The sequence below is a fragment of the Juglans microcarpa x Juglans regia genome, chromosome 8D, assembly GCF_004785595.1.
Source record: "Juglans microcarpa x Juglans regia isolate MS1-56 chromosome 8D, Jm3101_v1.0, whole genome shotgun sequence".
Lineage (NCBI taxonomy): Eukaryota > Viridiplantae > Streptophyta > Magnoliopsida > Fagales > Juglandaceae > Juglans > Juglans microcarpa x Juglans regia.
Window position 1 is genome coordinate 19,909,718 of NC_054608.1, and position 23,993 is coordinate 19,933,710.

At 37.6% G+C, this 23,993-nt stretch overlaps 1 protein-coding gene across 3 annotated transcripts; it reads right to left on the minus strand.

Moving 5' to 3' along the window:
- Nucleotides 1-2,288: 2,288 nt before the first annotated feature.
- LOC121242827 (zinc finger CCCH domain-containing protein 37) lies at nucleotides 2,289-23,499 on the minus strand. Of its 3 annotated transcripts, none has more exons than XM_041140787.1 (12): nucleotides 22,973-23,499; nucleotides 20,986-21,233; nucleotides 16,140-16,199; nucleotides 15,957-16,034; nucleotides 15,807-15,866; nucleotides 15,497-15,715; nucleotides 13,429-13,466; nucleotides 13,305-13,351; nucleotides 13,069-13,172; nucleotides 3,408-3,461; nucleotides 2,897-3,022; nucleotides 2,289-2,684 (listed from the first exon to the last, which is right to left on the minus strand). In XM_041140787.1, the coding sequence occupies exons 1-12, from the start codon at nucleotides 23,334-23,336 to the stop codon at nucleotides 2,511-2,513; spliced, it is 1,572 nt and encodes a 523-aa protein (XP_040996721.1). In that variant the 5' UTR covers nucleotides 23,337-23,499; the 3' UTR covers nucleotides 2,289-2,510. The 3 variants fall into 3 exon arrangements, with proteins under 3 accessions (XP_040996721.1, XP_040996720.1, XP_040996722.1); XM_041140786.1 differs by having other exon boundaries at nucleotides 13,069-13,199; nucleotides 22,973-23,498; XM_041140788.1 differs by lacking the exon at nucleotides 15,957-16,034 and having other exon boundaries at nucleotides 13,069-13,199.
- Between the last annotated feature and the right edge of the window lie 494 nt (nucleotides 23,500-23,993).

The following is a 23,993-nucleotide window of genomic DNA, read 5'->3' on the forward strand; positions in this document are numbered from 1 at the left end:
ATAATAAATTATTATTTTTTTATATAATTTATTTTTGTCATATTTTGCATTTCTATCTTTAGCCAGCTGCTACTATTGTTATTTTTTGCCTAAAATGAAAAATGATTTGTTCTAAATGTTCATCAGTGTACTATGGTAATACATAGGCGAAATACATGTGCTTGTTAGTCCATGTGCTTGAATAAAAAAGGTCAGATTTATCACATAGGTTTAATACATGTGCTTATTAGTCCAGGTGCTAGAATGATGTTTTTTTTTTTTAGTAAAATATTCCTTTGGTTTATGAACAGTGCAAGGTCAAATATGACCTGTAGGAGGAGATCACTATAGCCCAAAGTTATTAAATTATGCATTTTGACTAATCCAATACCGATGTTTTTTAGACAAATGATATAAATATTTGCAAACATTAACATTTGGCTAATCTAATACCAGGGTTCTAAGAGCATTAGAGCACTGGCCGTGGCTCGTATAGGCAAAAGCTCTAAGAAGCCAAGATTTGCCTAATGTAGCTCAAAATCAGTTCGCATTGAATTACCATTTTCAGTTGATAGAATTGTGAGCCCACCAGACTTTTTTTTTTAGAACTATTTTATTTTCAAAGAAGTTTCATGTAAGTCATTCTTATTGTTTACTTTTTCTGCAGAATTCACCTATCTTATTTTGTCCCAAGAAAATATGTTTGGAGAATGCTTTTTTTTTTTTCCTTGAAAAGATTACAATTGTTCTTAGAATGCTTCAATATAGTATTACAAATAATTTTATAAATGAATACTTCACATGAGAGAAGCCACAATATTAAAGTGTCAAAAACTATTTGATAAAGCAGCGATTTTAATTTTTTCTTTTTTGGAAGAGTTCTCAATGAAACCAAAAAAGGATAATTGATTGCTAGCAATTGGTGAAAAAGTGTGGATTTTCAGGCATGTTGCGAGGTATTGATTGCATACACTTTTTTTAAAAAAAATGTATGTCTTTTTGGAATGGTATGCATTCTAGTCATATCCACAAAACAATTATTTAAGAAAGACACTGCGTTCATCTTTCCAAAATCAAACGCTCATCTTTTCACATTAGCATAAAAAAAGGCAACAGAAGCTCTCAAGAAGAAGATAAAAAAAATAAAAATAAAAATAAAAACACCCGAAGCTTCTTTATACTAGAAAGCCACACATGAAGAAGGGAGAAGTTTCGGCTTTTCCCAACTCTCCCTTCCTCTGGTCCTCTCTCTTGCTCGGAGGCTAGATTTACACCTCCCTTTACCCTAGAAAATCACACCTCATACCATCAAAACCATCACCCCTCAATCTGCCACCTTCCACCATTAGCCACTAGAAATGATTGGTGCATGGCTCCCACCAGTCGTCGTCAGCGCATGTGACTACCACATGCCGTCGCCACCACACACCACCCGGCATCCACAAACCAACAAATGCAGCCCTCCGTTAGCCTGGTTTTTTGTTCCCAAGGTAGTCGCTGGTTCGCATTCCGATCATTTAACTACCTTTCCTCTTATTTTCCTCCATTTAACTTTTTGTCCAAAAGCTAAAGCCTCTCTAATCTGCTGACAACTGCCAGCCCACAACCATCTCACATTGCCTCTCTAATCTGCGCACTTGTCGATCCATTGCCAACTATAGTCGTACAAAATCCTCATCATGCATATGATCCACACACCGCTTATGTGTGGCATTAGGTGAGGCCAACATGCCTCTTCGTCCGAAAACATATGCATATGTCCTTGCTTTCCTTGCAGAGAATATGAAGGATGTGAATGTGAGAAGCTCCATCAAAGGCTCTGAAGCAGTCAAGTCCAGGCATCATTATTCACTATGGCTATTGGCCATTTTACAGCAATCCTCTAATGAGATTGTACTGAGAACTGCCTTCTATAACAGTTATTTCCTTTGCATATCATGGACTATGGGCACTGATCATTTTTCTAGCACCATTTTCCACTTGCATTTCTTTTTACTGGACTAGCTATGACAGAATATTTATTGGGACGCCCCACCCCTTCTCCCTCGCATCCACTCTCGGATCAGTCAAAAGCAATCCCAAAATAATAAAGTATATTTTTTTCCTTTTATGTTGGGAACCTCTCCAAGACAAGGGCCCTTCAGACCCCTCCTACAGGGTAAACTCCAGTCCTGTGCACCGCACTCTCGGAAGTTTCCCTACACGGAACTAATTAAATCATTGACTTTTCACTAGGGAGTGTGACTCCAAATAATTGTTTGCACCTATGAAACGTTGAACCTTAAATAATAAAATATTTAAACACCTACTAAAACACAACAATGGAAGTAGCATTAGCAAACGGCCTAAGATGAAAAGTACATTGAAGTATAAACGAAGGTTGTTTGGGTTCCTCGTAACCAAATCACACAAAAGAGTGATTGTCATAGAAGTGGCTTTGACGACTTAAGTTCAAGCAATATACGAAGAACAAAGGCAAATCAAGCCAGTAAGAAGCCCTTCTCCTGAAATTCTTCCAAGCGACCACACTGTTACTGTTCTGGAAACGATTCACCCTCTTTCCAATCCTCTTTTTCTTCCTCACCATCAGTTCCCTGCGATGTTGCCATTAACATTACCTCTCCAGGAGGTGGGTGGTCAAACTTACAGTTTACACCATATCTGCACGTGCCCGTTTTCAAATAATATGGACAGATAATAGCACCCTGTCAAATAATGCCACCATATTAGTAGTCTTCTTGTACAGAAGCATCCACAAGCATGGCCAAAAATAAAACCAACATTTTCAACTGTATCTCCCCCCACAATCAGTTTACTTGACTAGTGAATTATTTCTTACAGAGATTGACGAGACCTTCCTGTACAAAGAATGTGGATCCGCTACATTTAAATTCTAACAAACATATACATTGCTTACCTCTCTCCTAGGTAATCCTGCAAGAGTGAGTTTAACAGTGAGTTGCTGTGGTGGTCCAGACCGGTCAATAGGGTGATGAAACTTGCAGTTTTCCCCAAATTTACACTCCCCAGTCTTCATATAGTACTACAACATAACAAAAAAAATCGAATCATTTGAGGATATATTGGTTTATTGAAAAAAACAAAGACAAACTTGACAAAGTTAACATAACCTAGATAGAGGCAGGAAAACAAATACTGGATAAAGAAGTCCCATGATATAAAATAGAAACACATAGAAAGTTTGGTTCAAATATAAGCCACTTTTTCTAGAGTGAAAATAATAGCAATAACCATAAACTCAGTATAAATTTAGCAAGACTAGTTAGTCATTCTAAAAGTATATTGATTAACGGGTCTGTAATAGTCAAGCCCCTAAATTTATTCCGTTAGAAATTCTAGGTCTGACAAGCCAGGGCTCAGCTCACATGCATTCAAAACTTTATGACAAGTAGGGTAAAGATACACACATCACATTCAATTTGCCCAGGTCGTTGAGGATAGATCCTTGGGCCCCCTCCCACCTGCCATGAACAAACACGAAACATGCATCAGGTTTTATATTCATTACTTTTTATAAGTGAAGTACTGCATTGGTTCATAAGAAATGTCGGCATAAGAATTTTCCATGACCAACATAAGGTCACTAAAACCCCATAGAAAGAGTAGCTCATATGATGAAAAAATGTTCCCTTTTAAAACCAAACTTAGTTATCTTATGTTTTGCAGGCAGCATGAAAAATAAGAAATGAAAATGAAAGCATATATGTGTTGACACATATACATTAACAGATTATATTTAATTCAAGATGAAAGAAAATCTATGTTTGGTGCAGATATTGACTAAGAATTGACTTGTCTACCCTGATTTCATGACATCAAGAGCTACATCTTGATGTGTTTGAATCTTGGGTTGCATCAAATATGAATTGGCCTCTTTCCTGATGTCTATTCCCGCACTTTTCGCCGGTGATAGCTTCCTGTTTTTAGTTTTCGCTTCATTCATCATCCTTTCAAATCGTCTCTTGATTTGTTTTCCTGTGCTTTATATATCAATATTTTGTATTGATTTCTGGAGCTTCTTGTCGGTAATTCTCTTCTTTTTTTTTTTTCAAGTGTCTTTTATGCTCTCACCATTTATTTCCTTCTTTCTTCTGTTGTCTGGTTCTGTGACCAACCGCTCATTTTCCTCTCGATTGGTCATGACTCTCGTCAATACATTTTAAATCTCGAATCCTTGTTTTTAAATTTAGCAGATGATTTTTAAATTGAGCCAAATGTTTTAAAATCTTCTAATCATTTTTGAGTCCAAAACTTATTCTAAATGGGGTATTTTTAGTATTATTAAACCAAACTTAATTTTGAAAGTAAGCCTCTTTAATTTTGGACCCCAAAAAATAATAATGTTCTAGAAAAGTCAATTTATTTAAATGATTTTATTTCTTTACGAATATTATTTAATATTCATCATTTTATTTTATGTTAAAAACTCAAACTTATTTGGATGGATTTATTTCTCTTAGAAATATTTACTAAAACTCATCATTTTATTTTATGATGAAGATTTTTATTTTAGATCAAGAATAATAGTCGGTTTTAAGACTCGATGTATTTCTCTTGCAATTATTTCTACTCTTTATTTCTATCAGTCTTTTATTTCAATTGGATTTATCTCCACCACCGTTGGATATAGGTTATGAACCCCAAGATATAGGGCCTAGATTAATTGAACAAGAACCCTAATTTCCCTTCTCTTTCATCTCTTCTCTCTCCCCTCACTCCATGCGCCGTCCCCCCCCCCCCCAACCAAAACCCCCAGCGCCTTCCTGCAAGCCCACCAACGCCGCAGCTGTCAACGGCACCGTCGCATCTTGCCAGCGATAACCCCTCCTCCCTCTGAGCTTCTTCCCCTCCCAATCCCTCTGCATCTCACCCCCACCCCCTCTCCCAGGGCGATATCTCTTTTTCCCTCTCTAGACAACCCAGCGCTGCTGCTGTATCTCCTCTCGAGCCATCGCAGTCCAGAAAACCCCTGAAAACCAAGCCTCGTCGCACCCTCCAGTCACTGTCGTTCACCCCAACTCAGCCCGAAGCCTCTGTCACCCTCTCATCCCGATTTCTCCCCCCTCACGGCCTTTGCCATTGCCAACAACCAAGCACGCCACCATTAGCCACCTCCGCCACCACACCACGCCACGACCACCCCTCTCCATCTCCCTTCCCAATCTCCTCAGCCACGGCCGCACCACCTAGGCCCCACGGCCAACAACTAAACCGAGATCGACCATTGTAACCCAACCCCTCCTCATAGCCAGTGCCACGGCCTCAACCACCGTTGTGAGCCTCCTCCCGAGTTGAGCCACCTTCGAGCAGACCTATTACAACCAAAGCCCCCTCCAAACAGCCCCTGCCACCACTTAGTTCCACCTCCCTTAGTCCCACGCCAGACACTGCCTCTTCCTTGCACCACTGAGAGCCCTTAACAGAAGGCCAATCGTGAAGGACCAACAAGCAACAAGCTGGCCGAGCTCATCAATGTCGTCTCTAGCCTGTTGCACTGCTGCCTAGCTCAACCCCAATTTACGGTATAAATCTCCGTTTATCGCAAGAAATATTGTGATTATAAACTGAAATGGAATGTTTTGAGTGCTAGGTTTGGGTAGTGAGAATACCTGAGAAGTGTTGAGAATGTTTGTGAATAGTAGTGAAAAAGTAATAAAAAAGTAATAATAAAATATTGAATAATAGTAAAAAATAGGTGAAAAGTAATGTATAGTAGAAAAAGTGGGTGAAAAGTAATAATAAAGTAAAGAATAGTAGTGAGAGTGTTTGAGAGTACTTGAGGTACTCTTGGCTGCCAAACAAGGCCTTATGTATGAATGTAGGTTGTCATTTGACACACACATGAATAGACTGCATAAAATGAAAAATAACATGGAGTCCAGCAAGCCTACGGCCATTGTCACCTTCACCCCCTAACTCCTTACTTGTATTCCGATTCTAGTCAACCACCATAGCGAAGCCACGCCATGTTAGAGAAAATGTTGGGACCTCAAAACCGAAGCATACGAGGCACCTTTGGAAGGGAAGAACCTCCCCAGATTCATCCCACTACCAGACTCCCCTCCTCGTCTAAAACCTGCACTCTGTTTGCATTCTAAAAAAAAAAAGGCTTTGAAGCTAACGACCAATCTAAGGTAAAAACGCGAAATCTTCCCATCCTTTGCCCTTCAACCTTCAAGGATAACCAATAAACCCCTCCTCCTACCATTCCCGAACTCAACCAGTTGCAAAAAACAACCCCTGGAGTTAACTTGTTGTTGAATGGTGAGAACTCCATTACCCATCAATTTTCTAAAGAAACCTTCACACCAGAAAAAGTCTTGGCATTCCTCCACCATCTTTGCCACCTATAAAGCCGATGTCCCATTTAAGGAAATAAACATAACCAGCCTTCTACTACTTTCGGTAACGCAAATGTTGTTGCCGCCCTCTTTCTAAAAGACGAAGGTTTTTTATTCCACCGTTAATCACCTATCACCCTCCATCAGAGCAACTCTAAAGAGAAAAATGACTAAAAATAGAAAGAAAAATAAGGAGAGGAAGAAAAGGGATGGAAGAAGATTTCCAACAAGAAGCGTAGTGAAATTAGAAGGGAAAAGGAGTAGAAAAAGCATAGAAAGGAGACTAAACTAAAAAGGGAGAATAACTTTGGCGAGAAGCGCTGGAGATGGAGTTACATTCAGACATGAGAACAGAGAGAATTTTTACATACGTACCTTTAAGTCAATAATTAACCAGAATTGCTATCCCCCCAAAAGTTTTTGAACTCACTTTGACACATCTCGATTGATCCGAATACATGATAGAGCTATAAAAGAAATCCTAGCCTGTTGTATTGCTAATCTTGAATAAAAATATTATAAAGTTTCAAAATTATTTGAATATAATGTTTTAATATTATTTTTGTTTTGAAATTTGAAAAAGTTGTATTGTTTTGTGTTTTATTTGGAAGTTTCGGAAAGTCGTAATGATTAAGTAATTATTACATGAAAATGTTGAAAATTTGAAATTGAAAAGTATCTTGTGTTTGAGAAATTTTGGGAAGGAAATTATGATAAGTTTTGAGATGAGATGTTCTCAACTCATCTCACTTCCCAAACATGGCCTAAGAAGGAGGGCCAAGAGTAGATTTATTTTTTCCAGAGTCTTGAACCTTGCCACATAGGACTAGTTTATGTTTACGTTATTATGTTCTTGTTTTCATTTTTTGAAACTTTGCACGCCAAGCATAGTTTTATGATCCAATAAATGAGGTATTTTTATGATGTTGAATCTCTTTACTGGGCGTAAAGTATGAATGCACGTAACAATCCTAAGCTACGGGGAAGGGGTGTTAAAAGAATCTCATGGGAGTTTTCATGAATGTTATTCATCCAAGAAAATTGAGAAAAGCCTTCATGAGACTTTCATTACACTCATTCCAAAGAGGGTGGGGCCATGGATGTGAAGGACTCCCATTAGCCATGTGAACGTTGGGGGGGGGGGGGGTGTATAGCAGATCATATCCAAGGGGGTATAGAAGATCATATCCAAGGTTCTTGCCAACCACATAAGTATGGTCAAATTATTTCAAGAGCCCAAAATGCCTTTGTCAACGGGAGACAAATTCTAGACTCATTGCTCATCACCATTGATGTTTGGAGAGTAGAATCAAAGCCGAAGCGCCAGGCATTTTAAGCAGTTTGGATATAGAGAAGGCTTATGATTATCTGAATTGGGAGTTTTTATTTTATTTGCTTGAGAGTTGTAACATATGGGTCCTAAACTAAGATTTAGAATTTAGAATTTTTATTATTTTTACTATTATTATCATTATTATTATTAGTAATGTCATTATTATTATTGGATCTGTTTTGAGATAGAGTCTGTGTTTTTGTGGGATTCTTCCACCCCTCACATCCGTATGCCTTAGTGTTTATCTCCTGGTTTGAATAGTTTCCTAATGGGAGACCGACTCACGTCAAAAATCATTCTACAAATTCTCTCTTCTTCCTCAAGCTTGTTTCACTACATGATATGACACGTTATGCGGTGCCACGGACCCAAACGTGGTTCACTAGATATTAAGTGATAATACGGACCCAAACGTGTTTCACTACAGGTTATGATACGTTATATACGATCAACGACAATTGGACCGATGTACACATATTTGGATGACCACTAAATAAGTGAGACAAAATGGACAAGTCACGTATGATTGTTAGGAAATGCTCGGAGTTAGTCATTAATGCATTCACGTTACATATATTGCCATGATTATGTATGATTCCGCTCATGTTGATGATGAATAGATATGTAATGTGAATTTGTGACGATATATATAAAGTTTTTCAAGTTTTCAAAATTAAGCTTGCTAAGCTAAGTTATATTTACGGATGATGACTGTGACACCTATATTTACGGATGATGTGCTATTTACTGAGTCTTCGACTCATATTTGTTTGTTTCTTTGTTTTCTTCTATGTTTAACTATCACAAATGATGACTGTGAGGACGCAGAACTGGAGGGCCAAGAATAAATCTAGCACAAAGACTTAGAAATGAATAAGTGTTATTTACACAAGAATTACTTTTGTTTATTTTATTTAAATAAAAGGTCACATGTAAGGTTAGTTTATGTTTTTACTTTATGTTTTCAGTTTCATGATTCTTTTTTTTTTTTTTTTTATAAGTATTATATATACATATATCAATAGGAGTAACCAAGTACATTGGATGTATACAAGAAAATCCCTAACCCATACTAGAGAGCTCCTATTGCCCTAAAAGCCCAAAAAAAACTACCCAACATACATCAAGCCCGAGTTAGAATAAATCACACCCCCCAACCCCAACCCAATGTTTCTCGTAGCCCAACCTCCATCCGAAATACCCTCTATCCAAAAGACTACCCAACATATATCACCCTCAATGCCCTCGATTTGAGCTTCCCCCCTTTGTGACATAGTTGATTGCACAAAAAGGCCAAACTCCCTGCTTTTCTTAAAGCTTGATTTGGTATCAAGCGAGTGGCTTACCTCAATCTCAGTGATTAGAGCTTTAAACTGGTCTTCGCATCCTCCATGTGAGATTCCCACAATATGTTGAATCTCACTAACCTTTTGCAAAACCCAATCTGAAGATGAACCATCTATATTGTTTAATGGAGGAAGAGATGTCAAGGGGACAACGTCTTCCCCTAATGTAGCGCCCGATCTAGTTCCAAACGATACCAACGATAAACCTTTGTTCAAATCCTATGTCTCCTCAACAACACCAATGGTACTCTCCATTGGAGATTCTGGGTTGGCAGCAAGTCCCTTCACCTCTAGCGACCTTGTGTATGCAACTTCGATGGACCCTACTTTAGACATCGGCGTTACACCATGATCAAGTGATGGAACCAGATCCAAGGGTCCCATCGTTGTTATCTGTGTCTTCCCACCGTGCTCCAAACCTTCCACAAACTCTGCTCCTATCGTGGACTTCTCAAATATCCAACCTGTCGCCTTCTCCGCCAAAATGATTGGGGACAAGTCAGAAACCTCCTCCAAGTGCTCCATAGAAGCGCTTGCGTGCATTTTTGCATAGGAGTTGTTGTCACCAACGAAGGAATGCCCGCATAGGGGTCACTGAGATGGGCGATGGAGGTTATCGGTGCCGAGATGAGGGTCTCCTCTAGCCCAGGACTTCCGTTGGACGGTGAAACTGGCCCAGAAGTGGAGCCCTTCTCAAACAAGGGCAAATGGAGCTTCGGCCTCCATTTCGGTTTTGGAAGGCGAAGTGGGCTTATGTGACCCAGCCCAAGTTTGGCCTTCCCTTTGTCTGGGCCAAAGGACTTCCTTTTACCTATTTTTAGAGGCCTCATACATTGGCCCAAGCCAAGGCCCAAACCTTTGATTATCTTAAAAATCCAAGACTTTATCTCCTTTCTAAACAATTTCAAATCCTCCATCACGCCCGTTACCTCCTTTTTCAGACTATGCAGATACCTCTGCAACTCGTTTTCTTGACAGCTATCCATTTCAGGTAATTGGCGTCTTGCCCGTTCCCTCTTCAAACCAACTCCCTCCGAAAGTTCCCTTGACATGCCTCCTTTATTGTGTTTTTGTTCAACCATCGGGGATGACTCTGAACTCCATGCGCTGCCGCCCTCTTCCCTGCACCACACCACCACCTCTACATACAACTTGTACTGCCTCACAATCTCCTTCCCCTTCTCTACCTCTTTGTTCATTTGTGGTGCAATGACTAGAGCCTTCTTAGCCAAACTCTGTTTTAACTCCATAGAAAAGCTCTTCCAACCCTTTCCTTCCACTCTTTCTGGGATCACTAAGAGACCACGACCCCCCTTACCACCACCATAGTTAGTTACTTCCAAAAAATGCCCATAAGCGTTCAACCTCCTATGAGCAAACAAAGCTTTGATTCCATCCCTATAAGTCTTGAAGAAGTCTTTCGTTCCCTCCGATAAAACACAATCTTCCACTGTACTGGCCAACCAATAAGCACTAGCATGACTGAGCACCATCTCCTTGGTTGCCTTCCTGCCCCTTTCTATGATACGACAATAATTTCCACCCTCCATAGACAATATAAACACCTTTGATTCTATTAAATGGTGCTTAAGAATGCCCATGATTATTCCAAAACTGTATAAACACCTTTCACCGAATCAAACTTCCCATTGTTGGAGTAAGGCCCCAAAAAGAACCTGATCTGCGTGGCGAAAAAACCAGACTGCTCAAAAAACTCGGTTGTCGGAGATGGTACCGGCATTAGAAGTCCCTTGCTGGAGTCGCTGGTCTTGTCTGTGTCGGTGGAGGTGCCGGGAACACAAATCAGCCACCTGAGGAATGGCCGATGACGGAACACAAACCAAAGTCGGATCTAGCAAAAAACCGTGACGATGGAGGCCTGCCAATGCTGGAGACTCTCGGCAAAGTCGTCGGGGGCCGGCGATCTTGTCTATGCTGGTTGTGTGCAATCACTCGTTGGACTAGAGTGGGTGGGTGAGTGTCAACGTTGACATAGGAGTTATCTCTATGTGAGAGAGAGACGGTGGTGAGATCACGGGGATGAAGGCTAGGGTTAGAAATACCGACGGTGAGAGTGGGACGGCAGTAGTAGGTTGAAGGAACGATGGAGGCTAGGGTTTTTTGGGAGGGAAGATATGTGTACGGAGAGAAAAGGTTCATGGAATAATTTACAGGAAGGTAATTCAGTTTCATGATTCAAAGAAAGTTATGTTCAATTTAGTTAGACGTTCTTCAATAAATGAGGTATTTTTTATGACTTCGAATCTCTTCACCGGGCATTATATTATGAATGTTCATAATATTCCTAACCTAGGAAGGGGTGTTACAAGATTAGAATCAATTGCGGATCTTGTTTGAACTTTTCAGCTTGTGCACTTCAAGCGTTGGTAGTGTGAGAGGTGGACAAGGTGCTTTGGTTTCAATGTGGGAACTAGATGCTCGCGGTCCGATCCTTGTACAAGGCTATGTCAACTCGGAACCATAATCATTTTCCTTTGAAGTGCATTTGGAGGAGTAAGGTTCCTCCCAAGGCTGCTTTTTGGTTGGACTGCTTACCATGGTAAAATTCTTTTTCTTTTTTATTGTTGTTGGATGTTCGAGAACAAAATCTCGACTAATCCCGGGGGTGCACAAGCCCTCAACATGAGTTTCCTACAAGTGCACCTCAGCTAATTCAAAGGGAAACTCCCTCAGTTCGATAGCCCCTAGAAATTGTATACAAGAGAATTTGAACCTTATACCTGGAGGGGAGCATTCAACCAAAGACCAAGGCCCTTACCAACTTCCCATGGTAAAATTCTGGCCATGAACAATCTGAGAAAGCATAGACTCATTGTTATGGATTGGTGCTATGGGTGTTAAAAAAGTGTTGAACCTGTGGATCATTTATTACCACATTGTGAGTTGGCAAGGGTTTTACAGGATGAAATTTTCAACAGGATTGGAATTGTAAAGGTGATGCCTAGGAGGGTGGTGGATCTTCTTGCTTGTTGGAGAGGGCTTCATGATAACCTCCAAACTACTGTCATGTGGAAAATGATTCCTTTATGCCTAATGTGGTGCATTTGGTATGAAAGGAATGGCCAAAGTTAAAAGACTGGGAATGCTCTTGGGAAGAACTTAGATATTCCTTTTCATTTTTTATTTCTATGGGCTTATTTCTATGGGCTTCTGCTATTGTTTTCAACGAGGCTAGTTTTCATTACTTTCTTGTATCCATTTCTAGCACCTCACTTGTAACTCATGTTCTCTTTTCTATACTTCCTATATACTTGGACTACACCAATTTACTTGATTCAATAAAATTTTATTTTACTTAAAATATATATGTGCGTGTTATGACAAGTGACTCCATAAGCACAAATTTCTTAGGTGGGCACCGGTCGAATATGATGTGCAGAGAGAGAAAAAATTAAAAAGCATGACACCACACTAGAGGTGCAAGGTGGGAGGGGATCCTCCCTCACCTACATGGGATTGGTGCACCCCCGCTGTGTGCATGGGTTGGAGGGACTGACCACCCTAGGCTACAACTTTTTAATATCTCTCTAAGACAAAATTTAAGCATAGTCCACGTGAGCAACTTCTCATCAATAATTTGACAGAATGATCAATGAAAGATTCAGATTTTAAGGTGATCCTATACAAGCATCTCAACATGATCAACTTGAAAACCAGGGTCTCACAGTGAAAATGGGTCAAGTTCCTCTTTTCTTAGCAGTCATATGAGGTTTATTTACTTTGGCGGAGAATGCAAGAATATACAGTAAAGAAAAATCTTTAAATGGATTATCAAAAAGTTTTTATACCTAAAAAGTAGTATATTGGCTTCTATGGACCCTAAATTAATTTTGCCAAGAAGAAAGGAAAACATATGGTCTAAAAATTATGCAATCGATGAATACCTAAAACAGAAATAAATTCAAACAAGATTAAATTAAAGAGGAAAAAACATACAATAGCAAACAATTTCCAATTTACCCTTTTTTTATGTAGCAAACCAAATTAAAGAGGAAAAAACATACAATAGCAACAATTTCCAATTTACCATTGGTTGAGCCAGACGAGGATCAATAGTCTGATAGATAGAAGCAGCTGGATTAACAACACCAATATTCAGATTGGTTGCTGGGGAGGCTACAATCGGATGGCCTAATACGGCAGCAGGTGGATTAATTGCTGTACCAAAATCTCAGCAATAAAGCTCCATAGAAAAAGTACATAAAATGACAGTATATATGCATTTGAAATCTGAGTAAATAAATTTCAGCATTGTAGACATACCATTCCGATCAGGATGGTTGTACCGGCAAGTGGCACCATACTTGCAACTATTTTAAGAAAATTAAAAACTGTCACTCTATACTGATTTTTTATACCAATAAGACATAAATAGGCAAATAGTCACCTGCCAGTTTTCAAATAGAATGGACAATCCAGCTCACCCTGTTGGAAGTAAGAGATGCATTAGCAAGGAAAACCCTGGTTTTACTACATCATGAATCAACTAAACCAATAAAATAAAAAGAACACTATGACCCAGCGTTTTCAGAGCCAAGATTCCCAATAAGTAGAAGACAAGAAAACAAAATGGAGTAAAGCCCCAAAAAGTACAAGCGGAAGCAGGGGAGCAAACAGACGAGTTAGGTAAATTAGGGCAACTAATAGATGGTTTGGGTCCTATAAGGCTATAAATGAACCAGTCCGTACAATTGCTCACTTGATACTCGCTCAGATAACTCGAACCGAGCTCGACTCATAAAAAAAGAAGCTTAATCATGAAAGCAAAAACCCACTCAATTAGTAAATGAAACATAGTCGACTAAACTAGACTCAACTCGGTTAAAACTCGTTAAAGTCCGCTCGTTTGTTCCCGATTCGACTCGTTAACTTGACTCGATTAGAGCTCATCCATAAATTGTTGAATATATATATATATGTATTATACACATGTATAATTTATTTCTATATATTAAAATTCTTATATAGATATATATATGATTCCATATAAATTAAATGTAATAATATAAGTATAGTAATCTTTATAACTAAATATGTAGCATGTAACCCAGTTACTTATGCCTAGTTATTTATGCCTATATATTGAATATAGTCCATAATTATACGTTAGTTAATTAAGTAGTTCAATGATTAATTATAGTAGCTATTTTATAACATGTATAATAGTTAGTATGTAGGACTTAAAGTTTCATATACTACAATGTAGGAACCATATAAGAAATGTATTAATAAAAATGTTATAATCTTATAACTCAATATAAGGTTTATACATTAGTTGTAAAAATTTCATTAAATTTAATTATTTTTTCTTTTGTAATTTGGTATTTTTAATTATTCAATTCATTCAAAAATAAATAAAAAATTGTCAAAACAGTACAAACAAAAATTGAGTAATAACTCAACTAGGCTCGGCTCGAGCTCGTTAAAGAGTACAGACAAAGATCAATAAAAAACCCAACTCAGCTTGAGTTCATGTTTGATCAACTCGAGCTCGGCTCGACAAGCTCCCAACTCGAGCTTGAGCTCGAACTCAAACTCAAGTTATTTGAAGCCAGCTAGACTCGATAACCCAAAAGATCGACTCAGCTCGAATTGATTACAACCCTCTGGTCCTATAATGCCTATTTGCCTCTTCATTGCCCATTTACTTTATTTGCTAACCACCCATACCCAACCTGCCCTAATAGTTAGAGTGAGATCCTACCTACACATCAGCTCAGTTTAGCCACACAAGAACATGATGCATGGCTCAGATCGGTTGGGAAAAGTACTAAAACCCTTTTTGTGTTTTACTAAGTTAACAAGCCTTAAACTTTGCCACCATTGATGAATTGTTTTATGAGCTCTATGGTTTTTCTACTCCATCGTAAAAAAAATAAAAATAAAAAAATAAAAAACAAAAAAAAAACGAAAAACAGAAAAAAAAAAAGAAAAAGAAAAAAAAAACAAATTATAGGTTGAAAAAGATATGAAGGTAAATTTTTTAAAAATAATATGATCTTTTTGGGAAATTTTAGTTCCCAAACAACGCCTTTTGCTATTTTCCCAAACTTAATGATTTTTACAAACCCTATTGTCTTTCTCTCACCATGTAAGATCCTAAAAACAATAAGCTTCCAATTTTAAAGCCCTTCGAGAGTGCACACAAAAAGATTCTCTAAATTTGTCCCATGTCAACCAACTTCTTAAATAGGTTTGGCATTAATATTGGGTAGGATAGAATGGGCTAAAGAGCAAGGTTAACAATAGCAACCAGCAAAGGGGAAGAGAAGGGCGGATGAATGGCATTAAACCTATCCAGAAATATGATAAGTGGAAAAGAATTAATGAAAATTTTGATCAAAATTTATATGGATATTAATGTAATTACGTAAATTCGTTTATTTAGACCAAAGATGCATATAAATCAGGATAGAAGGAATACAACAATCCAAAAATATTAAAATGTGCATTACCAGTCTTACAGGAAGTCCCTTGGAGTTACATATTGATGCTGGGGTGTATGCAAGAGGACTATAAAGTTTTGCATCTCCAATTGCTCCTTCTGTACTAATCATTAATTCAGTCTGCTCACCATTACCATTCTGTTGTCCAGTCAATGGTATCTGAATATCTTTTGGGTGATGGAACTTGCAGGTTGCACCAAATTTACAATTTCCAGTCTTCAAGTAGAACTGTTTTATGATTCAAACAGCAAGCATGAAAACCAATAAACAACATAAATGAAATAATGTTCAAGGAGATAAGAATAATTAGATATCTAACCGCACACAATGGCTCAGATGGCCTCTCAGGTAAGGCTGTGCCGTCATTTTCCGAAGCACCCTGAAACCAGAGTAAAGTTTTTATATCATGGTAAAAAAAGAAATGAATACACCTAGCCATATCTAGAAAATTTCAGGGAGTAGCACCTACCGCATTCACAAATTGATCTTTTGGATGATTAAACTTGCACCTTAAACCAAACTTACATCTTTGAGTTTTCAGAAAGTACTGAAACATATGAAAAACGCCAATCATGCAATGAAATAGTGACTTTACATGCTCAATAAATACAAACAAAAGAGTGTGAAGAAAAATGTTTGATGAACTACTCACAGGACAATCTGGCTCCCCTTGTCTCTCAGGAAGGGACTCACTTGTAGCATGAGTTGGAACCTAAATGTAAAATAAATCATATTAAGCGCTCTCTCCCTCTTTTAGTATCAATCAGCAAACAAGCTTAAGCATATAATCAAGAAAACAAAACAATTACAAGAAAAGACATCCAGCAAAGAATATACAGAAGTAGATTCTCATCAACCTAAAAGGGTTAAATTCTAATGTGTTTTGGCTTTGGACAAATTGGTCCATCCTCTAATTTTGAAGTTCTTACTCCTTGTACTTTCAACATTGATTATTTTGATCCTTCTGTTACTAAACCATCAATACACTGTTAAACATGCCTCTTCATTCCAAATGATGGAATAACATCTTCAGGCTGCACTTGGGTGCGACCCAAGATTAGTTTTATTTCCCTTAAAATGAGTTTTTAAATTTTATTTCTTGCAATGATATATTAATTTTTTATAGGTGTCAGTCCATCATTAGGGATGATGTGGCATGTTTAACAAAGTATTGACAGTTCAGTAATGGAAGGATCTAAATTATCGAAGCTGAAAGTACAAGGAGTAAGAGGTTTCAAATTAGAATATAAGCGTCAATCTGTCCAAAAACCAAACCACAGGGACTATTTTAGTATTTAATCCAAAATGAAATAAACAAATGCGCAGAAAATTGCAGATGAGGTATCCATTGCTTATAAAGAAAAATCTGAATTGCTAAGACCATCTTTTATAAAGAAAATGTGTATTGCAAATGCTTTAACCGATTTATCAAACACAATAAAAATCTCCATGAAGTACAATTCCATAACTTTCTAGAAGGGAATATTAATTTTTGGTTAAAAAAATAGCAAGGGTTTGAAAAAACAAAAAGTTCATACAAATTATAGATCATCACGAGCATGATCTCTTGAAAAAATGGTCATCTTATCAAACAATTGACTAGTGGGAAAGTGAACCACCAAGAGTGGTAGCTCAATGATCCTTGGGTTACTCCCAAGTAGTTCAGCATGTACTAGATCCTGGGTTTGAATCTGAATATGGATTCATCTTAGACTATTGGTATTAGCCGCCTCAAGGTTCATTGAATTATCTAGTGAAGTGGTAGTTAATATGGCTAAAACTTGACTAGAGGGAGTGCCTATGACTTCCCGCCGTCTAGGCTCCTCCTATCTAGTTTCCAGAGGGTAGGATGCTACTATGGTCACCCACAAGTAGGGAAGCCCTCTCTAGTTGGCCCCCCCTACCCTTTTTTATAAGTAAAATAAAATGTATACTGAATCAAGTAAATAGGCATTGCCCAATTACATAGGGAGTATACAAAAGAGAACACCTAGTTACAAGTTAGGAGCCATACAAGAAAGTCATGAAAGCTAGTTCCATTAAGTACAATAACAGAAGCACAAAGAAATAAGCTGTGAAAAGGAGAAACTTCTGAGCTCATCTAAAGAGCGCTCCCAATCGTTAAAACTCAGTCATTACTTTCAAGCCAAATGTACCACATGAGATATAAAGGAACCATTCTCCATACAGCAGCAAAATGGGGGTTGCCCTGAAGGCCTTTCCAACAAGCAAAAATCAGAAAACAAAGACTAGTGGGAAAATGAAACCCTATGTTACATGGACTCCAATACAATATGTGGGTGTATGTCTATTCTTTAGATTCACAAAATCTTCACATGTTGGAGCATGGGAATGCTGTATTGAAGTTCAATATCATATTAGAGGGTATAATAAGGGGTAACAAAAGAACATGCCCTCTGCTTAACTAGGTATATATCTTGTATACTTCCTGTGTACTCTTGACTTTGCCTAGATTTTATTAATAAAATTTCTTCTTATCAAAAAAGTACAAAAGAACATGACACCATAGAAAGCACACAGCAGCGACCAGGCAAATCATTAAATTGAGTTCAACCTTTAGTTAAACCGCACTGCACCAAAAGCCTCATCATTTTTCATCTCCATTAGAGACTTTACCCACCACATCTAGTGTAGAATACTGATCATTACTCCAAATGTATAATAGAGCAACTCAATAGGTCACAGCGGGAAGTATAGGAATTTATACTTAGGTTAGGTTCACATTTCGCGTATAATTCCAAGATAATGTCACACCACTCATTAATCTTCCGCTGGTTCACTATTTTGCCAAATCCACCAATGGACAACATGATCTTTAAGTTTATCATCTTGCCAAAAGAGATAATCACAGATGAAAAGCAACTTATCCTTTTAATAATAAAATATATATAAGTTATGATTATTATGTTAAATAGTATAGATTTTTATATTTTGAAGTTTACTAACCATATGAGTTTTGGACTGGATAGCAAATAGTGTTTTATTATAATAGAGTTGTGCAGTGTATGAAATATGTTAATTTAGACCTTTTTTTTTTTTTTTTATAGTTATGTTCATTTAGATATCTTCCTTTGTACTTATCAAAAAAAGTGTATGAAAGACATTTAATCCAGCAGTCGGCTCGGATAAATATTAATCCAAAGAAAAGTTACCAAGTAATGTAAGATTACAACGAGTTACATTTGGTTAAACTTGAAGCTAACCATAAATATCCAAAGCGGCAGTCATATTAAAGCTATGTGCAATGAGCTTTGATCTCGATTTGTTTTCACTATTTTGACTAGAAGACTGCATATCAGTTGTAATGACCAAAGGAAAATGCTAGCCATATCTGTACTTACTCCAAAAGACTAGTTAGTAAAAGTGAAAACAATTAGAACTCCGTAAAATCGTTATAAAGCCCAATTCCACCCAGTAAAGAATATGTGGGAGTTGTCCCTTATACACCTTTTAGCATGATTCACACATTCAATGTGAGACTTAACTAATGTGGTGCATTACACCAGTGATATACCTAATGCAACTGTCATGGATTTAGGCCACAAAATGTCACTTCATGCATACTTGCTTGATCCTTAGTTCCCTGCTAAGATTTCTAAAGATAGACTTTGAATGTTGCTGCATTCATAAATCCAATATGTGCATCACTCAGGCATGTTGACATTCTACAAGGGAATTTCCTTATAATTACAAACAGGGAAAGCCATCTTGTATGGTCCACAGGGAATGGCTCACCCGAGTGCACCTAGTTTATTGAGTAATGCCTTTATGCTAAACATGATTCCAACTGTGGCCATGGGAAAGGAACCGAGGTCTTTGTGATTGCCATCCCTTATAACCTAGCTCAATGAAACGTTATAAACATGATATTCCTAACCCTATAAGGAAAGGGACTGCTACAATAAGGGGAAAATCTTAAATTTGATCCTCACAACTAACCAAATGCCATGATAGTATTTGTAATACAAGGAATGTCCAAGCCGCATCTAGGCTCATTCTCCAAAGGACTAATCAAGGTTATAATTGGAACCCCTTGGAATCATTATAAAGGGCTAAAATTTCTCTCTTCCAAGCAATGTAGATCCCATTCATCACCTTCCTTATCCACAATCACACAATCCGACATATTATAATCTTTTTTTACTGGCACTGGGTGTCCGAGAACAGTGTCTCAACAAATCCCAGGGGTGCACAGACCCTCAGTAAGGAGTTTCTCACAAGTACACATCAGGTAATTCAAGAGAAAAATCCCCCAGAGACTGCTTGCACCTAAGGGGATTTGAACCTTAGACCTAGGGGGAGCATACCCCCAAACCCAAGGCCTTTACTAATTGAGCCAACCCCTAAGGGTTGGGATATTACAATCTTCCCACCTTAAATACCCAACACCAAATTCATCGTTGGTGGCACGACACAAGTCCCACAATTTTGGTTGAGTTTGGCTCTAATACCATTTCTAACAATCCAAGGAACGCCCAAGCCGCATCTAGGCCCATTCTACAAAAGGACTAATCAAGGTTACAATTTTGTTGGAATCGTACTTATCAAAAAACAATTTTGTTGGAATCATTATAAAGGGTTTGAAAATCTCCATCCCAAACAATGTGGAATCCAATTCACAACCTTTCTTATCCACAATCACACAATCTAGGATACGAAAGCTAGTGAACCTCACATTGCTTGGAAATGAGAAATTCAAGCCTTTTTATAATTATTACAAGGGGCTCCAATTGTAACCTTGATTGGTTATTTTGGAGTATGGGCCCAGATGTGGCTTGGGCCTTCCTTGGATGGTTACAATGATCATATCAAGGGTTCCTAATTTACACCACAAGTTGGATCTAGAGAAGGCTTATGATCATGTAAACAGAAATTCAATCTTTACTCTTTAGTTGTCTTGCCTCGAAAGGGTGGTGGAGCCTATGGCTTGCTAGAAAGGGCAAGAAAGTAATTCTTGTCACTTAGAAGTTCAGCAAATGATTCCATTATACTTAGTGTGGTGTCTCTGGGAAGATCATAATGCTCAACACTTTGATGATTAAGAGAGGACAGTGTTAGAGCTAGAAATTTTCCTGTCCAAATGCCTCTATGTTTGCATGACATATCATCACAATCATCACTTGCCTCCCTTTGTAGATTTTATGCAAGTGTGCTTTCCTTAAATCCCCTAAGATGGATACTAATATCTCTTGCATACTCTGTGTATTGGGGTTGCATCAATTTGCACTTTTAACAAAATCTCAATTTCTTATAAAGAAGGTAATGTCTATCATCCATTCAAGTACCAACCATATAGGTATTGATATGATGTAGATTTTTTTATAAACATTATTTTACTCATACCATTGAAGCATAAGTATACGATGGCATAGAATTTAAAACGCATAAGTACTACTACTATTATATGATAGTATTTAGATTCATGTTCTACTAAAATATCATCGCCATAGGCATAGAATATAACAATAAATTGTCACCTCTTTCCAATCTGAGATTCCACCCTCAGGAACCCAAATAGGATGGTCAAACTTGCAGCTCTCTCCAAATTTACAGGTTCTTGTGAGCATATAGTGGGCACAATCCTTTTCTCCTGGCCTCTGAGGATATATAGGCAAATTGCTTGCATTGTCGAATCTAGGGCGCTTGGCTAAAGAGTTTGTAGAATACCAAGCTTCAGTTTGCCCAATTGCAGAATGGGCACCCAAAAGAGTCTGATGGTAGAGCACTATAGTAGATAGTAGGCATGTATAAAAAAGAAAACCACAGAAACATATATGTTACTATATAATTATGTCTTAAAAGATAAGTTGGGACTACGAATATACATTTAATTGTAAGCTTACATGGAATAAATTTTGTAGCAATAACATAAGGACTTGGATACAAAATAGTAAAATTATCAAAAAATAGTGATTTCTATATGTAGTTCAATACAGAACTGAAAAAATATATCAAGCCGAATCATACACTTATTTAAGTCATATAATCATAAGATAACTTTAATACAAGATCAAATAAGGGTAAGATGAAATCATAGGCAACTAAAATAATTTACTAACAATGAAATTATTAAAATAAACTTAATTAGCATATTTTTTATATAAAACAGCAAACAATCAGCCAAATTTTCAAACTTGCTACACATAACATATTAAAGTAAAATACCAATAAACTCTTTCATCCATCTAGATTCCCATATCATAAAATCCTTTTCTTTAAGAATTTGAACTTTGAGGCAAGCCTGTATTGTGCTAAGTACTGCAAGCCTCCTTGAACACATTCCGTGACTCACTTTTCTACAAAGAGGTCACCCTTTAAATATATCAAACAAAAAACAAAAAGATAGAAAATGTTATCAAGATTGTTACTAACATTATTTTTAGTATTATCATCGTTGTTGTTATCATGATATTATTATTACAAAAACTTTTTACGGGTATTTATTATTACAACAATTTACCCTTGAATATGTAAAATGAATTATAAAGAAAGCTGCATAACCAAACCACAACTTATAGAGAAGACTCCTCTTTCCCTCTTTCCCTCTTTCTCAGTCTTAGAATGTTGTTTAACTAAATGCTATGGTGATTTTTGTTAGATCGCAGTCACCTCTTGGCTTGACTTCTAGGTTCCTACAATGTATTCATTATTTATAGCTTGATTTTGAGATTACTAACACGGTATAGCTTCTCAAATTACTAATAGCAAGAATTCAAATAGAAAGCCTTTCCTCATCTTCAGAGTTTATCTCCTTTCTAAATTTATCATTCTGAGTGGCAAATTGCTCAGAAGTATAAGTGAGACCATTCTGCAGACAACATATGACATAATATAAATTTCTCATTAAATTTGGCTTTATAAGTTACAAAACCAACACTGCTTAATGGCTGAGCTTGCCTTAAGTTTTACTGGTAAGTACTAAGTACAACATATATAGGCAAATATTATTTTCTCTCATTGTTGTCTTATAATGTATGTGCAACTTTTCACAATCTAAAGCAAAGTCTGCATTAAAAACAGAACACAATTACATAAATAAGACACACCCACGCACGTGGGAAGACAAAAATGTGAATATGAAAATGGCTCTCGATAGATTAAGAAACAATTTTTTGTTACATTCCCAGTATAGAATACAGCGATAAGCAATAGAATAAGATCCCTCCACAGCGGCTCTATCATCATGAATGGATAGGAAATGTAGAAAACATTCAAGTTCGAAGCTCCTCAACTAGAGCCTTCCCGAAAATTGAAGCCCTAAATAGATGAGATTTATCATAATTTTACAACAATGAGCCCCCCGCCTAAAGTCAGCCGGTAAATTAAAAGAATCAATAAATGTCATATTATCACTAGCATTCACTTTTCCGTCTTCTATTCCCTACATTTTTCACTTAGTAACCAAACAGAAGATAGGGGAGAGAGAGAGAGAGAGAGAGAGAGAGAGAGAGAGAGAGGGCTCACCTTCAGAGGGGCGTTTGAGGCCAGCAAGGAGGGAGTCGGCGGCGGCGACATCAGCGGCGGGCCATGAACCCTGAGAGACCAAATGCGCCGCAGCACTTGGCGTGCTGGAGTAGCGGAGGGCTTCGTACATGGAGGCGGTTGCGGTGGAGGAGGAGGATGTCCGAAGCCGCTGATCGGAAAGGGAGTACTTGGAGGAGAGATCCGACCCTAAATAGCGGAGCGTGGTGGGGTCGGAGAGGTAGGCGTCGGTAAGAGAACGGGACGTGTAAACGGAGGAGAGACCGGAGGTTGTGGTGGCGGCGGCAGCAGCAGCTGTTGCTGCTCCGTAGGACGAAGGATTGTAGCCGTAGAGTGGATTCGCCATCCAATCAAATATATCAAGCCGCTAAGAACAAACAAACCCTAGAAAGTAGAAACTACACTGTCGATGGTTCCACTGCCTCCATCATGTACATTGCTCTTCCCGAGTGGTATCCGAACATAATTGGATTGAGAGGCGGAAGGATTCGTTACCTACTTGTATTCTATGTTTTATTGTTATTGATTAGAATGAGGTGATTTTACGATAAACCTTTTAATTATTTAAAAAAAAATCAAAGAAAATGAAAATTGTTATATTTACAAATTAAGAAAAAAGTGTGGTCTATTCAAATAAAAATAAAAATAACAGTGTGGTATGCTCAAGTATAATATATAGCACTAAAAAATACTAGCAGATTTATTAACTCCACCTTCCTATATCAGGCTTTTGCACTTACTGTTTTTAGAAAGTCGGTTGTCAGCGCAAGATTTTCAAATGATTACAATAGAAATTAAATCCAAAGGTATCAAGATTGAACAAAATCTAATTATTTGTGACATCTTTAACAAGCTATCACTTTTGTAAAACATGTTTCAAAAATCTATACACAGCAAGCAAAGAAAGATTTCATTCGCAACCTTAATTAAAGGGTTGTCGGCCCTGCGTGGGCGAGCAATCACTCTTCTCAAGTTAAAGGAATAAGAATTAAGGACTCCTTTC

Excerpts from the sequence above, each read along its gene's own strand:
- LOC121242827 (XM_041140786.1), bottom strand. The coding sequence starts at position 23,336 with ATGGCGAATCCACTCTACGGCTACAATCCTTCGTCCTACGGAGCAGCA. Across the intron at positions 21,234-22,972 it reads CCTCAAACGCCCCTCTGAAG|TGCTCTACCATCAGACTCTT; the intron begins GTGAGCCCTCTC and ends TATCTACTATAG. Across the intron at positions 13,352-13,428 it reads TTCTATTTGAAAACTGGCAG|TTGCAAGTATGGTGCCACTT; the intron begins GTGACTATTTGC and ends TTCTTAAAATAG.